The sequence below is a fragment of the Magnolia sinica genome, chromosome 1 (assembly GCF_029962835.1).
Source record: "Magnolia sinica isolate HGM2019 chromosome 1, MsV1, whole genome shotgun sequence".
In the NCBI taxonomy this organism is placed as follows: domain Eukaryota; kingdom Viridiplantae; phylum Streptophyta; class Magnoliopsida; order Magnoliales; family Magnoliaceae; genus Magnolia; species Magnolia sinica.
In genome coordinates, this window is record NC_080573.1 from 107873608 (window position 1) to 107891132 (window position 17525).

Below are 17525 nucleotides of genomic sequence, written 5' to 3' on the forward strand. Positions count from 1 at the left end.
TTCTATATAAATCTATTTTTTGGTATCACATCCTAAAATGATCTCTCAAAACGAATGGACGGGATGGATTTTACACAAACATCTCGGTGGGTCCCACGCAGCATCCTTGCGCAGGAACTTCCTGCGAAAGGCTTTCGCAGGAAACCCGCGTCCGGCCCGGCTCTACCCCCGCGTCGGCTTAGGAAAACCTCTTTAAAAGGGAGAAATACAAATTAAAATGGAGCCCAAATCTTCTTCTTCCTTAAAAGGCCTATAACGACCAAAAAAGTGAGAGAGGACTTCTCTCTCTCTCTCTCTCTCTCTCTCTCTGGGCTCCATCATCAGCCGATCGATGGACGGCGGTGGATTGCACCAGGGTTCGATCACGTGCGCGTCGTGGATCCGACGGCCAGAAAACCGGCATCTGGTGGTGCTGGGGAAGAAAAAGAGCGGAATCGAAATCTTCTCTTTCGATTCCAAGACCACATCTCTCTCCTCCTCTCCCAAGGTTAAAACCCTCTCTCTTCTCTTTTTCTCAATTTCTAAGAAATGATCATATACAGGCAGATGTATTGTAACTTATGATACAGCCGACCTTTCACACATACGGAGCATCCTACCCGTAAAATAGATCAGCTTCACCATGATGATTATCTAGTACGAAAATCAAGCTGATTCACTCATTGGGTGGGCCACACAAGTGCACAAGTCGTACCATCGGCTGTCCATTGATATTGACTTTGTGCCCTGCTGTTTGTTTGGATCGGTCCGATTTTTATATCAACTGATCATCATGGTGCAGCGGAATTTTTCTACGGATAGGATATTCTACACACATGACATGCTGGCAGTGGCAGGAAAAAGAGAGGCTATTCATAACTTAGGATACAGCTGCTGTATATGTTCATTTCTCTTCATCTCTTTCTTTGATTTCTCATCCTATTGAAATGCAATTCATTTCGTTTGCATTTTTTTAATAAGGCGAAATACGCATTTGAAGACAATCAAGATGTGGTCGGAGTTGCAGTCCATCCGTCTGGAGATGACATTGTATGCTCCTCCACCAATGGTTGCATGTAAGTGACCACAACCCCTCTCTCTCTCTCTCTCTCTCTCTCTCTCTCTCTCTCTCTCTCTGAGTATTGTACAATGCTCCTGTAAAACCAAAAGAATTGTACTGTATTGTTTGGTTTTTAATATTGTGCAAGTGGGACCTGTGGTTTGATGATCCAAACAGTTGTTATGATGCAACTTTTGGGGATGCACTATGTGTCAGAAATCCGCGAGAGTAGAGGATTCTAGCTGTATAATATTTTGCCTTTATTCTTGGTTGAATTTGAATGGTTTCCGTATGTTTTTTCTCTTAATCATCTATTGGTTTTCCACTTCTTGAAGGGTTGGGTTCTTCCAATTCAAGGGACTTATTTGATTCATTGGCCATCCATCACTGGGTTCATAATTTCAACTGTTTTGGTTACTAAACCATGGGTCCTATGTGCCCCCCACATGTAGAAATTACTGACCATAGTTTTACAACTTGTTAAAGTTGAGTTGACTCAGACTTGGCAGTCAATTGAGTTAACTCTTGTGAGTTTTATCTAGTCTAATAGAATCTAATCACGTCGGTCAAGTCAACTGAGCCTTGAGTGGACTTGACCAAATTGATTTTTTTTTTTCTTGGGTCTTGATGAAATCTGATTTGAGTTGTAAACCAGCATGAGCCAAATCGATTTCTTTTTTAAATTTTCAAACAGAGACAAACTGAAAACGCAAATGGTTCTTACTACCTTTCAGTTTGAGCATTGTATGATATCTCCTTTCGTTTTACTTTTAAGTCTATGAATCAGGAAAATGGAGGCTTAACCCGTGTAAGTTCTCTGAATTGTAGTCTACCGGGCCTAGATTGTACATGGGGTTCACTCTCTGAATGTTTGTCCATTGGGTCTTAATTGTACATGGGATTTGGTAGCCTTCATTGTGGACGGGCTGATCACCCAGTTGGGGGATGTTAGAAGCGACAATTGACCTGAAATTCCAGATCAGAAATCTAGGAAAACTAGGAGCTTTGTGTCACTTGGTCTAGTTAAATCCTAATTCTAGAATTTTTGGGTTTCTAGAAAGTTGAGTTGGCTCCACATGATTTCAATTTTGGGTAGTTTCCACTTATTAGTCCTGATGCATCAGAATGTGAATGGTGACATGATCTGCCAGCTCTGCAAGTGGGGCCCATGGTTAGGTGATCCAGATTGTTGACCTAATGGCTCCAATCATGAATGTGGGATGATGCAAAAATCTCCCAAGTTCGAAATTTCTAACCCTTTGATTTTTTGAAGATTGCAGATTATTCAAGGGATCCAAAGGGAACCCGAAGAAAACAAAAACAAGGCCAAGGCCAGTAGAAAAGGAAAAGGCAAAACTGAACAAAAACAAAAAGAATAAAACTAGAAACAAAGGAAAAGAAGAAGCCTAAAAACTATTCAACTCAAAGAGAAATACTAGAAAGGAGGGCTAGCTAGAAGGATAGAAAACAGAGGAAAGGACGCTGCTATCTGAAGAGCTGCAGCTGAACCACCAATCTGAGATGTCTCGAAAGATTAGATCCACAACCCTAGATTGGGAGGAGTCCCGAAAGATCTGTTGTTCCTTTCTTTCCAAACTTCCCAAAGGACAGCCAACACCGCGAGACGCCAAAGAGACTTGTGATCTTTGCCCACTCCCCACTGTGCCAAGCGAATAATAGCCCAACTATGGAGCAGGGCACGACTCAAGAGCATTGGAATCTTGATACAATGGCAGACCAGACATCACTGGCAAAGGAGCAACGAAGGAAAACATGGGAGATCGATTCTTCATTGTCTTTGCAAAGAAGGCAAATCATTAAAAGGGACATGCTGCACCGTTGCAAGTTGTCCATGTTGAGAATTCTGCCCTTAGCAAGGACCTAGACAAAAGTAGAGACCTTCGAAGGACCCCCATAAACCTAGAAGGAGGGAAAGGCCTTAGCTTGCTGAGGATTGCCTCAGATGTGAAAGAATAGGGAGTTGGAGGTGAAAGTACCCGATGGAGAGAGAGACCAAGATAATGAATCCGCCACTTCGGGAGGACTGACCCCTTGAAGAAGCTTCAACAAGTTAAAAAATTCTTGAACTTTAGAATCCGAGAGAGGTCTTTTGCAGGGAGGGCAACAGGCACTTAAGTCGACACTGGAAAAGTAAGCAACTCTGGCCAGATTAGGGAACAGGGACTAGAGGGATCTAATGATCTAACCAGAAGCAAATTCAATTCCCATCTCCAAGGACAAAGGAGATGCAATCAGACAGGCTTCACAACCATAATACCCTTCTGGATCATCGAGGCGCTACAGAGGTACGTTGGATTTAGGAACCAGACTCCCTTTGCAATACCATATTTTCAAGCTAGAATATCTCTTCACCATTTCCCAAAGTTCACACTCAATCTTCCGACCCATTTCCCAAGAAGGCTGAATTAATATAAGCTGGGGGGTGGATGCTAACACCCCCTTCAACATAGGGCATGCAGACTTCGGACCTACTCGGGAGGTGAAATTTATGTCTTTCCGAAGTGCCATTCCAGAGAAAATCTCTTATGATCCTTTCCAGCTTGAGCAAGATGACTTTGGGGCATCAGAACAAGGAGAAGAAATAAGTGGGAAGATTAGATAATGCCGCTTTTATGAGGGTGCCCTCCAAGGGATAGGTAATGACATTTCTAAGGAGCTAATTTCCTCTCAATTCTTTCAATGATGACATCCTGTAGGTGCTTGGCAGGCTGCCAAGACAAAGAGGTAGCCCGTGGTAAGTGGAAGAGAAAGAACTTGCCCTATAACAAAAAAATCTCGGGGAAGTACAATAGATGATAAGGAGGGAGGTTAATGTTGAGAAGTTCACTTTTGAAAAGATTGATCTTAAGACCTGAGACCGAGATGGCCTCAAAGCATCGAATTACTTTCCTCATATTGTGAGCCGAGACATAGAGGCTTCACAGAAGAGAAGGGTGTCATCCGCAAATTTGATATGACTAGCCGAGGGGCTTGAAGTAGCCACCTTGAAGCCACTAAACAAAGCAACCGACTCCCCTTTCCTCAGCGTCATGCCGAGGCCTTCTGAGGCAATTACGAAAAAGGAGAGGGGAGAGAGGGTCTCCTTGTATGAGCCCTCAAGAAGACTGGAAGAATCCCTTGGGAGAACCATTTACCAGAATTGAGAAGAAAACTAATGAAATACAAGATTGCATCCAACCACACCATTGGGAATTGAAACCCAAGTGACCCAAAACATAGTCCAAATAACTCCAATTCATATGATCAAATGCTTTTTCAATATCAAGCTTACAAACAAGGTTAGGCTCGTCGGACTAAAGAGTTAAGACGCTAATCAATGCTTTCATGCGCCAACAAAGCACGATCGAGGATCTGTCTATTAGCTAGGAAAGATGTGTGGCCTAGTTTAATCCTCATTCTAACCCTTTGATTTCAATAATGGCCATCGCAACAAGGTGTTCCGTATCCGTTACGATACTCATGTAAAGGCCGATACGGGGGTGAAATGGGGCCTTTTTTTTTTGGGACTGTATTGGCTGTTACAGTGGCCGTAAAGTCCGTTATGGGGCATAACAATCATTACCCCAACAACGGTCGAAAAACAACCACTTTTTCCCCTATTTAAATCCATTTTTATCCTCTCTTTTTTTCTCTCACTTTTCTCATTCCAAAAACTCTCATAAATCATTTTACAACAAATTTCGACCACTCTTACTATAATTTTTAAGATTAAAACCGTAGATTGAAGTGATTTGAGATAATAAAAGCTTCAATGGCCTTTTAAAAAAAAAAAAAAAAAAAAAAAAGATTGAAAAAGTAGTATTTATACATATTTTCCAGTTCTAATGCTTGATTGTGATTGTAAACATTAGATACATATTAATCATGTTCACAAAATTAACTAGACAACCCGATACAACACTCTCACTAAAGAGTGGATCGTTACACTACCATAAACATGTTTTTTAAAAATGAATATGTATTTGGAATATTTGCATTATTCTGAATTTTCTAGATATTTTTTTTTTCAGAATTTTTTAGGCAAAAGGAAATTTTCAACTGTTACGGGGGTCGTAACGGTCGTTATGCCTCCATATCAGCTGTTATGGTCGATACCTGCATCAGTAATAGTGGTGACCGTTACGGCCACCATTACCGATACGGAATACCTTGCATTACAGGCCGTAACAACCCGTATCACAACAGTAATGATGGTGGTGACCATTATGGCCATTATTACCGTTATTGAATACCTTGATTTTATCTCTTCCTTCTATTTGCCAACATCAATGAGTCTCCGAAGCTTGCCTTCCCTTCTATATTTTGCTACAAAACAACCAAGGTTAAGCCCTATATTTGTTGGCTTCTAAAAATTACTTGACTTGTTGCTTACAGTTGTTAGATCTCGATCGGGCCCTTTCAAATTTATTCTTGCAATTGTTCATCATTTTCATCGTGACTTGCACTTGGCCATGACCCATGTTGACATTGATGGATCAGGTCTGGGGTTGAAATCTAGACTCGATGATTTTTAAACAAGTTGGGTTAGCAACTCACCTCGATCCAGCCCAACCTGATCCACTTGTATCCCTATGTACTTGAAATACTTGAAGCTGCAAAGTGATACTTGATCTAAGAAAGAGCCTCTAGAGAAAGTGGGTCATACCACACACCAACCTGGCTAGAGGAGGCCCTATATGGAAAACATTCAAGGCTTGATACAACATGAATAAGTGACTTTGAGGTGCATGCATGTAGGGGTTCGAGGATGTATATTTGGTTAAGAGAGTGGGTCTATTGATTCTCATGAGTGATGTAATGGGCATGGATTGCTTGCTTGGCTTTGAAATCATTCTTCAAGGTTTCTTTATTTTATTTTATTTTAATTTTTTTAATTTTTGAAAGGTAATGAGAATATTTTATTCAACAAGGAAAACTAATTATAGCAACCATGCCCAACACATGGGTTCGAGATTACATCTATCAATAGAATGAGAATCCATAGAAGATACCCAACTCATAATATCCACCTTAGCCCTTGCATGATGGACCATGACAGTTTTGAAATTATCTGTTATTCATTTCCCACCAAATAGCCTCCCCCCCCCCGGAAAGAAAAAACAAAAAAAAAAAAAAGAAAAAAAAAAGAGCACTTCATGCTAGAAAGAACTCAATAATGGAAATGGAACTTGGCGGGACCCATGAGATTCTGAAGATGTTGAAGAACCAGTCCCACACCTTGGAAGAGTGGAAAGGAATCAAATGATCGGCCAACAAGGAAAAGCACCTTGCCACAGGAATGTTTGCCACCGGAGAGGGGCATAGCTAAATTTGGGAAATCTTCTTTCAGGGGTCTTCCTCCAACCCAAACATCCCACCTAATCAAGTGGAATTTCTTTTAGACTTGGCGCCTTGCTAGAGGAAGTCCCTTCTCACCTTCTAACTTATTCAGAACCGTTTTCGGGCACCGGAATAGAGGCATAAAGTACCTTTTGATGGTATTGTTGTAATGAAGTTCCAAATGTTTGAGCAAATTGCCTATCACATGGTTGTTGTCTAAGGAATGAGGGGACTACAAGGGGCACCTCAACATTTGTTTTGCTTTTAATGGCAACAAGAAGCATCTCTCTCTCTCTCTCAAAAAAAAAAAAAAGGCAACAAGACGTGCCTCATAGAACTAATGAATATAGATGCCGTGGTAGGCATGCACTATAGGCAGTTCTTGTTAGCAATAGACTCTTATAGAATGAAATAGAACCAAGGAAGAGGAGTGTGGTAAATAGTGGAACTGTCTCAAACTCAGCTATTGTCACATCAGTAAGAATGTTGAGGGATCCTCAAACCTATAGTCTCTCACTTCAACCTCCTATTCAGCAGAGAAACAAATTGTTGAAGCGTTGTCATTGGTTGCTTACTCGACTAATGGGCCAAGTGTGGAACAACTATCAATGGGGTAAGATGATCCCAACAAAATTCAGCAAGCTTTTCCACATTATCCCCTTTGTTTTACCTGAAAGACAATTACATCACACTAATGTCTTCCCTCACTAACCATGGTAAGTGGAAGATTCCGTGCTCCATGTGTAGAGCTTTTTACTCTGACCAAATAATTCTCCTAACTTGAATCATTAGGATCATGAATTGGCAAAAGAAAAAAATAAAATAAAATAAAAATCCATTCTAACTTGAGATCAAGATATGCCCCATTCAAATGGCTTCTTCATTGCAAAAACTTCTCTGAATCATAGTGAGAACCTGTGCAATGTGTGAATGGAACAGCCGCCTAAAGTGGATGGAATTTTGTAATAAAAAAGATTCAAGCAAAGGTAAAATGAGAGAGAATCAGAGAATTCAAAATGTCCAACCTAGGGACTTGAGGATCCATAACTATATTCTGACCCAAATTTGGAGCCAGCTTGAACACAATTTCAACCTACACAACATGATGTGCAATTCCCAGTTATGGGTACTAATAAGACACAAATTCAGAGATGCACTCCATTTCAAGGATACAGTCATCACTGCCCCTTTGGTAATGTGCTATTCGTATTTAGTTTTATAATTTTTACTTGAAATTATAAAAATAAATCTATTAACAATGTAAAAAATCTATTAATGAGAAATGTTCATGTTTCAAAGCTTGGTAATGGGCTAGAAACAATGAAAATCTTGAACAATATAAAAATGCCCAAAAGATTGTTAAGAAAGTAGTAAGTGAGGCTAAAGTAAAGGCTTAAGATGATCTTTTACAATAGATTGGGAACAAGAGAAGGTGAGAAAGATGTCTTCAAACTTGGAAAAATGTGAGAGAGGAAGAGTGGGGAAAATTAGGGGCATATTATTACATAACCATGTACTCTAAAAGCTTAAGCTGTCAGAGTGTGGTGTATCAATGTATATTAAGGGACTTTATCACTCCAACACCCCCCTACACATGCGAGGTGGGAACTCCGCACGGGAACATACTGATAAGGGTGGAGGGACACTCACACCATAAATAGGCCGGGCTTGATTTCTCGGTCCCTGGGCCGGACCTGATTTTCCTGACCCCCGTGGGAGAATAATATATTAGCAAGGCATATTTGTTGCTCTCGAGATTCGAACATAGGACCTTTCGCTTTGATACCATGTCAAATAACCATTTACTCTAAAAGCTTAAGCTGTCAGAGTGTGGTGTATCAGTGTATATCAAGGGACTTTATCACTCCAACACATATATCATGTTAGATTTATCAAGTGCGATAACCGGAGGATACTAGTCAAGGGCAATGAAATCAATGAAAGGTGGAGAAACTATTTTCAAAACTTGTTAAATGACAATCATTTTGAGAGCATATGGATAGAAGGAAACCATAAAGTCAAATGATGTCAGAGTCCATAGTTACTTTCAAGGGATTAGGATATCTGAAGTGAATGAAACTTTGAGAAAGATGAAAATAGGAAAGGCCCTAGGACTAGATGGTATGCCAATAGAGGTTTGGAAATGTGTGGGAGATGCTAGGTTATTTTGGTTGACAAAGCTATTCAATAAGATTGTAAGATCAAAGAAGATGCCAAGCAAATGGTGGAAAAGTAATGTGGTACCAATTTATAAGAACAAAGGAGACAAAGTTGCACTAACTACCGTGGGATTAAACTGATGAGCCATACTATGAAACTTTGGGAAAGAGTGATTGAGTAAAGACTAAGGCATATCAAAAAATCAGTTTGGTTTCATGCTAGGGAGGTCTACCACTGAATATATTTTTCTATGTAGACAATTGATGGAGAAATATAGCAAGAGGAGGAAGGATCTCGGATCTCCACATGTGCTTCATTTACTTAGAAAAAGCTTACAATAGAGTCCTTAGAGAGTTTATTTGGTGGGTGTTGGGAAAGAAAGGGGTTTCAAGAGGATTCGTTGACATGATTAAGGATATGCATGGGGGAGTAGTAACAAATGTGAGAACCACTAGTGGAGAGACAGGTGAGTTCCCAATGATTATAGGTTTGCACCAGGGGTCGGCACTGAGCCCATACCTTTCGCATTGGTTATGGACAAGTTAATGAGGCATTTGTAGGAAGATATCCCATGGTGTATTTTGTATGCAGATAACATAGTTTTGATTGACAAGATGAGGGAGGGCGTAAACACAAAAGCTAGATTTATGGAGGGGTGCTTTAGAATTTGAAGGATTTAAAATTACTTGAACTAAAATAAAGTGTATGGAGTGCAATTTTACTAACATTAGGAGTGAGAACGAGAAATTAATTAAATTATTGACCACGGAGTTTTTGAAAATGACCACTAACAATATCTTGGGCCTATAATTCATGAGGGAGAGATTGGGAAGGATGTTGCCCATAAATTCAAGCTGGGTGGAAGAAATGGAGATGTGCCTTTGGAGTACTATGTGATCGTCGTGTACCACTCAAACTAAAAGGAACGTTGTATGGGATAACTATACGACCAGCCATGCTTTGTTGGATAGAATGTTGAGCAGTTAAGGAACAACATATTCACAGGAAGAGTGTAGCTGAAATGAGGATATTGAGATGGATGAGTGTTAAGACAAGGATAGAATTAGAAATGAATGCATTTGAGGGAACTTATGAGTAGCACCAATAGCTAATAAGATGGGGGAAAGTAGACAGACTTGGATGGTCTAGTCATGTGCAATGGAGAGTAGGAACTAAACTGGTTAGAAGTAATGAGTTGGTACAAGTTGAAGGCTCTAAAAGGGCAAGGGGAAGGCCCAAAAGGATGTGGGTGGAGGTAGTAAGAAAAGACCTGATAATTTATGGTCTAACTAGAGTTATGGTCCTTGATAGAGTGGAATGATGGAAAAAGATTCATGTAGTTGATTGCAATTAGTTGGGATAAGGCTTAGGGATGGTGATGATGAATTTTTAGTTGAAATATTTGACCTATTTTATTTAGTTTTATTGAAAAAGGTATTTCTTCTAATCTTTATAGAATACAAATTTTGTGAAATTATTGAAGTCGACAATTTTTATAGTATAAAGATATTGTGACATGAATGAGAGATGAGTTTCAGTATAACAAGCCTAATACATAAGCATCCGGGTACTATATAAAATGATTCCTTCTTTATTTATTTCCTATTCTTACCCCAAATCTACACAAATTTCTCTTATAAATTAGTTTATTATTTTATTTCTAACACTTAAGTGAGAAAATACCATCTATTTATGATTTTATAGTAATTACTAATAAGCTAGAATAACCCTCAATTCTCTGCAGTGAGCATACCTAAACTATCACTAAGAATTTAGGCCTATCCCTAACCTTTTCATGAAAATGGAACTCTAAAGAAGAGTAGTGTGAAATTTGTGGAAATAGCATGGTGAAAACGTAATGTGCTTTCAAAGCGAGGAGTCGGCAGTTCAACCTTTTATCCACTACCCATTTGTGAAAGGAATTGGGATAATTTTTTGAATCTCTTTGGGGTGTCATGGTGTTTTGCCGATTTCAATGGAGAGTTTTTTGCTAGTGTGGCGTGGAGGTTGTGTGGGTAAAGTCGGCAAGGCAATTTGGAGACAAGCATTGTTGGTCGATCTGTGGTTTATTTTGGTGGAAAGGAATGGTTGTTGCTTCAGGAATTTGTGTGGGAGGGTATCAGAGGTGTTTGATAGGGCAAAATTAAATGTAATGGAATGGGCAATGGTGTTAGATGTATTAGGTGAAAATTTTTGGTTTCCTCTGAGTTGTAATTCTTTAGGCTTCGGCCTCTTCTTAATAAAATTACTGTCTTTCAAAAAAAGAAAAAATAGAAAATGTAGCTCCGTTGGCTGGATATCCATGAACACCAAAAAGTACCAAAATAGACCCTTATATGAACATACCCTCTAAATGAAGAAGGTATTGTATTCTGCCTCCATTTTTCCCCTATTGGAAGGGAAATTTTTGTGAGTTTGTCAAACTCCATAACTGAAAACAAATCTGTGCCTCCACCACATTGTGGTATGAGCTCTCTTAGAGAAGGACAAATATGGAGAAATAGCCTGCTCATAGCACTTTTGCCAAGAAATCATGATAATTCATATTTCATATATCATTGGTAGAATGGGATTATTAAAGCCGATACCAAATAACCAAAAAGAAAAACTAACCCAAATAACTGGGATGAGGGTGAGCCGACATTGATCTTCTATATGCCTCACATTCTCTCTCTCTCAACTACCCTTCTCTAACTTCCTTATCAGTCATGCTCAAGGTATTAAAAACAGTTCCGTAACAGCCATTACAGAAAAATGGCCCGTAACGGCCGTTGTGGGGCCAATACAAGTTTTTTATTTTATTTTATTTTAAATTAGTTGTAACGACCGTTATGGCCCGTATTGTAATGGTGATTACACTGGGTGTTACAACCACTATTACCGTTATTGAATACATTGGTCACTCGTGCTCCTCCCCCTGAATGGCAAACCCTAGTAGAATCTTAAATCATCTGCAAGTAGCTAAATACAAAGCTTTTGTTTCTTGTAGTATTGCCTTACTGCATACTGCATCACATAACTATTTGCACCAATCAACCCATTGTTAATACTTTTCTTTTGGCACTCCTAGTAAGCATAAGGTTTATCTAGTCATGTTTTACAGCATTATTTTATTTTAGATATTCCCGCATGATTTTATTTTTGTAGTTGATTGAAATAATAGTATCCTACAAGGTAGCGCCACTTTTTGTTATTGTCAACAAACAAATTTTCTGTCCCGTTTGTCCTGTTTTATAGCTTTGAGCAGGTTATTCAGTTACCTTGTTGCATGGTAATGAGTTATCACTATTGATTTATTAAAGTACACATTCAGTTAGGCATTTTCTTGAACATGCAGATTGCTTGAGCTGTATGGCCAAGAAGAAAATCTAAAAATGTTGACCAAGGATCTTCCCCCTCTTCAAGATGCTGGTCTGCAGAAATGCCTGGTTTTTAGCGCTGATGGTTCTCGATTTGCCACCGGTGGGCAGGTAAGAACACTTCCTACAATATGTACTTCTAATGTCAATGTTTGATTTCTAGTATTTAAATTATCTAGTCTTGTGATAGTTGTACTTAGAGAAAGCATTCGATTGGGTACCTATAGAAATAATCTGGTGGGTGTTAAGAAAGAAGGGAGTTTTAGGTGGATATATTCACATGATTAAAGATATGTGCAAGAGAGCAGTAACAAATATGAGGACCACTAGTGGAGAGGCAAGTGATTTTCCAATTACTGTAGGCTTATGTACCTATGGTCGGCATTGAGCTCATACCTTTTTGCATTTGTTACGGACGAATTGACGAGGCATTTATGCAAAGAGGTCCTGTGGTGTATACTGTTTGCAAATGACATAGTTTTGATTGACAAGACGGGGGTAAATGCAAAGTTAGAACTATGGAGTGATGCTTTAGAATCTAAAGTTTTTAAAATGAGTTGAACTAAACAGAGGATAGCGAATGCAATTTTAGTAATAATAGGAGTGGAAAAGAGGAATTAGTTATAAAGTACCTCAAACTGACCATTTTCAGTATCCTGAGTTGATAATTCACGAGAATAAAGAAATTGAGAAGGATGTTGCTCACTAAATTAGCACATAGTGGATAAAGTGGAGATGTACCCTTGAAGTTTTATGTGATTGTGATGCAGGACAGCCCTAATTATGATGCATGCTTATGGACACAATTAAACAATGGAAATAAAAGGAATAAATGATCTAAAATTCTAATAGTAATCATCATAACTGAGAAAATCATAAAGGAAACATGCAATGGAGCGGGCCATCACCACAACCATGGATTATGGAATTCAATTACTACTTAGGTTGGATCCGGCGAGGGATGAGACCTCCCGATCTTGTATGGTCACACCCAATCGATCAACGAAGATCACTAGTCCCGAGAACCAAGAAGTTTCTCGGATTGGGGATTTGAGAATTTGGGGATTTAGGGTTTCAATCAGTTCTCAAGATTTTGATCGAAGAAGGATTAGCCAAAACTGAAAAATAGAAGGAAGAAAATTATTACCTTGAAGAAGTTGGAGGAGCACAAGAAGAAATTAGAAGAAGAAGATCAAGGGAAGAGAAGAAGCACCATTAGAGAGAAGAGAGGAAGGAGGCAACCAAAGGGTTTGCTTTTCATTAATCAATAGTTAAAATTCGAGTTTAGGGCTTTAACCCACTTAAATAAGCAAATAAAGACATAAAATTACTAAAAGACCCCTAAGTCAAAAACGCGCAAATAACATAAGTATGGGAAAGTTTGGGCGCTTGGTCTTCTTTCTCCAATCTTCCTTCACATGTGTCTTCCCTAAGTGGGGTCTTCTATATGTCTAATCACATGTGAAAGGTCTTCAGCTCCTCAATAGTCGCCTATCTACAAGGATGACACTTGTGGGTGGCGCTTTCTTCGTTGGTACACCTTGAATGCGCTTGTGTCCGCATCAATTCCCCTCGGGTGAGAAAAACTAGACTCCGACGAGTTGAAACTTTTGTAGCGCTCGAGTAGATCTGGATCAATACCCTGCAATGCGTCGCCCGACAGCCATGTAGATTCAGACAATGGTTTGTTCTTCCACTTGACAAGATACCTTTGGAAACCCCCATCTCTCGTGGATACTATCTCGTCATCCAAGATTTCCTCAATTGCTTCTTTATGGGTAATGGGTGGAGGAGAGGGTGGAAGGGGTTGGGTAGCAAACTCAGAAAAAGGCCATGAAAGGGACGATGTATCAACAATGAGAGTATGGGCACGGACTAGATCTTCCACATTAAAAGTTGGATTAATGCTCAATTCAGGTGGAAGGTCAACCCGATACGCGTTGGACCCAACCTTTTGTAATATCTTGAATGGTCCAGCACTACGCACTTGTAATTTCTTTGCAGATTCTTGAGAGAATCGCTCTGACCTTATTCGCACCATTACAGTCTCCTTCTTGAAATTCTTGCATTCTACGATGAGAATCAGCTGAAACTTTATAATCATCATTGCTCTTATTTAACCGCTGTCTAATGTGTGTATGCAAATCATGAATATGGCGTGTGAATGCATCGACTAACTCAGAAGACCTTTGGGTAACAGACATAGGTAAGAGATCTATGGGCATTCTAGGTTTATACCCACTTACAATTTCAAAAGGACTCAACCCTGTAGATCTATTAATTAACCCATTATAAGCAAGTTCAACAGTTGGTAAAATTAGGTCCTAAGTCTTAACATGTTCACCCACTAGACAACATAGAAGATTTCCAAGGCTACGGTTTACACTTCAGTTTGACCATCTGTTTGTGGGTGGTAAGCAGTAGAAAATTGCAAACGAGTTCCCATAATGTGCCAGTGTCTTCCAAAAATAGCTAGTAAATCGAACATCACGATCAAACACTATGGTTTTAGGTAACCCATGGAGACGCACCACACCATCAAAAAAGACACGAGCAACATGAGATGCATCTGACGTCTTCGAACATGGGAGGAAATGCGCCATTTTAGAAAAACGGTCCATAATGACAAAAACGGAATCGTGCTTTTTTATAGTCTTGGGAAGCCCGATCACGAAGTCCATACTAATGTCCTGTCACGGAGCATGTGGCACTGGCAATGGCGTGTACAGTCCGGTATTTTGCTTTCTTTGCTTTGCCAGCTGATATGTTCGACACTGTCCTAAAACTTTGGCTACGTCTCGCTTGAGGCTTGGCCAATAGAAATGATCTTCCACGAGGGCAATGCTCTTATCACGACCAAAATGGCCAGCTATCCCTCCTGAATGAAGCTCCCAGATGAGGAATTCACGAAGGGACATACGGGGAATACAAAGTCTGTCTCCCTTGAAAAGAAAGTCATCTTTAAGAACATATTCACCCATAATATGTTGGTCACTAGAGAGCGACGCGTAAGTACCCCCAAAATCAGGACATATGGGGTATTCATCTTTCAGTTGCTCAAATACGACTACCTCTACACTCAAGGAGTTGAGCAACGCCACTCTCCTACTAAGAGCATCCGCTGGTTTGTTTTCAACCCCGGCCTTGTGTTTCAAAACAAACGAATATTCCTGAAGAAACGCTACCCACTTGGCATGCCTCGGGTTGAGTTTCTTCTGAGAATGCAAATATCTCAAAGCCTCATGGTCAGAAAACAAAACAAATTCTTGCGGTAGGAGGTAGTGTCGCCAATGTCTCAGGGATTGCACTACCGCATAAAATTCTTTGTCGTAAGTGGAGTATTTTTGTTTTGCCTCATTCAGTTTCTCACTAAAATAGGCCACTGGGTGTCCTTCTTGACTCAACACTCCACCTATACCGACACCAGACGCATCGCACGCTACTACAAAGACTTTAGAAAAGTCAGGTAGACGCATGACAGGAGCTTCCACAATCTTGCCCTTAATTTCTTTAAAAGCCTTGACGGCGACTTTAGACCACACGAACTCTACCTTTTTCATGCACTCGGTAATGGGAGCCATGATCGTGCTAAAACCCCCAATGAACCGACAATAAAAAATTGCTAGGCCATGAAAACTTCTCACCTCATGAATGTTACTTGGTTCTGGCCACTCAACTATGGCCCTAACTTTTTCAGGGTCTGCGCGCATCCTTTTAGATGACACTATAAATCCTAAAAACACAACTTGGCTAGACATGAATGCACATTTCTTAAGATTAGCGTACAACTTTTCCTTCCTAAGGACACTACAAACTTTCTTTAAATGTTCAAAGTGTGATTCCTTAGTGGTACTATAAATAAGAATATCGTCAAAGTACACCACTAGGAATTTTTTCATGAACGGCCTCAAAGCTTGTGTTATCACCCGCATGAAAATACTGGGTGCGTTAGTCAAGCCGAAGGGCATGACCAACCACTCATACAGCCCATCTTTCGTCTTAAACGCTGTCTTCCACTCATCTCCTGGGCGTATACGGATTTAGTGATATCCACTCTTGAGGTCTATCTTAGAAAATATAGTGGACTTGGCCATCATGTCAAGCATATCATCAAGTCTAGGTATAGGGAACCTATACTTGACAGTAATTTTGTTTATGGCACGGCTGTCCACACACATGCGCCACGTGCCGTCTCTCTTTGGTGTCAACAATGCAGGCACGGCACACGAGCTCATACTCTCTTGGATGAAACCCTTTTGCAGAAGCTCATCAACTTGCTTCCTCAACTCTGCATGCGTTGCAGGGTTCATCCTGTAGTGAGGAAGGTTCGGTAGAGTAGACCCTGGGACAAGATCAATGGCATATTGTATGTCCCTCATAGGTGGCAACTCATTCGGTAAGTCTTCAGAAAATACATCACTGTATTCCTTTAGGACCGAGTTCACCTCACGGGGCAACTCTGATGGAACCTCAGGTGTAATTTCTCTAGCCACAAGGGCATACACCATAGAATCCTCCTTAGCCTTTTTTTCAAACTCTCTTGCGCTGATTATATGTAAAGACTTAGGTTTGGATTTCCCCACTTCTCTAGGCTCACTTGCCTTCTCATCCTTCTTCTTCCCTAGTGTATTCTCAGGTGGCATGGGATTAAGTTTGATATTTTTACCATTATACATAAAAGTACCATTATACATAAAAGTACACGCATTTGAACGGCCAAAGATCGTGACATCATTATCGAATAGCCACGGTCTACCTAGGATAACATGTCCTACATCCATAGGTAAAACATCACACCACAGAGACTCTTTGTATGACCCAAACTCGATGGGGACTAGACACTGCTGGGTGACAGGTAGGGATGTCTTGTCAACCCAAGAAACTTTATACGGGTCTGGATGAGGTGTGGATTTCAGTTTTAAGCGATCTAAGGTGTTAGTGGAAATCACATTCTGACAACTTCCACTGTCCACTATCACCTTACAATTCTTTTCACCACACTTGGCAATAGTGTAGAAGATAGTGTTTTGACGCCAGTCAGCACTACTTCTAGACTGAGCTAACACATGCCTAACTACTGCAAGCGTTCCTTTTCCATCCGCTTCTTCTTCATCAGTAAGTCCTCCTTCAGGATGATGCTTTTCAACTTCATAATCACCCTGGTCATCTCCACCCTCGTGGGACTCGCCTATAACTAAGGCTCTCCCACGGCTCTTCATAGGACACTGATTAGACATGTGGCCAAGGTTGCCACACTCATAGCACCTCACTTGGCTCATGTTACTAGGACCGGCACCAAGAACCCCTTTACCCTTGTCCTCCCTAGGCTTAGGCGGAATGGTCGCCTGTGCCCTAGGTTGACTACCAATATTAGGTCTAGTTCCTTGGGAACTAGATCTAGCACTGGAGTCTCGGGACTCAAAACGACGAACGACAGGAGCCTTCAGATATTGCTCTAACTCGCCTTAGGTTGACTACCAATATTAGGTCTAGTTCCTTGGGAACTAGATCTAGCACTGGAGTCTCGGGACTCAAAACGACGAACGACAGGAGCCTTCAGATATTGCTCTAACTCCTGCACGACTTGATATGCTTCATCTAAGTCCGTTAAGGGCCGAGTAATAAGC

The 17525-nt window shown here is 40.4% G+C and overlaps 1 protein-coding gene across 1 annotated transcript in view; it reads left to right on the forward strand.

The window, feature by feature from the left end:
• The first annotated feature begins 222 nt into the window (after nt 1-222).
• The window catches only part of LOC131253381 (SEC12-like protein 1), a 46215-nt gene continuing 28912 nt past the window's right edge, over nt 223-17525 (forward strand). Inside the window, exons 1-3 of the mRNA XM_058254344.1 lie at nt 223-487; nt 961-1055; nt 11877-12009. Coding sequence (XP_058110327.1) covers nt 332-487; nt 961-1055; nt 11877-12009 — 384 coding nt within the window. The 5' untranslated portion in view covers nt 223-331. The remainder of the gene's footprint in view (nt 488-960; nt 1056-11876; nt 12010-17525) is intronic.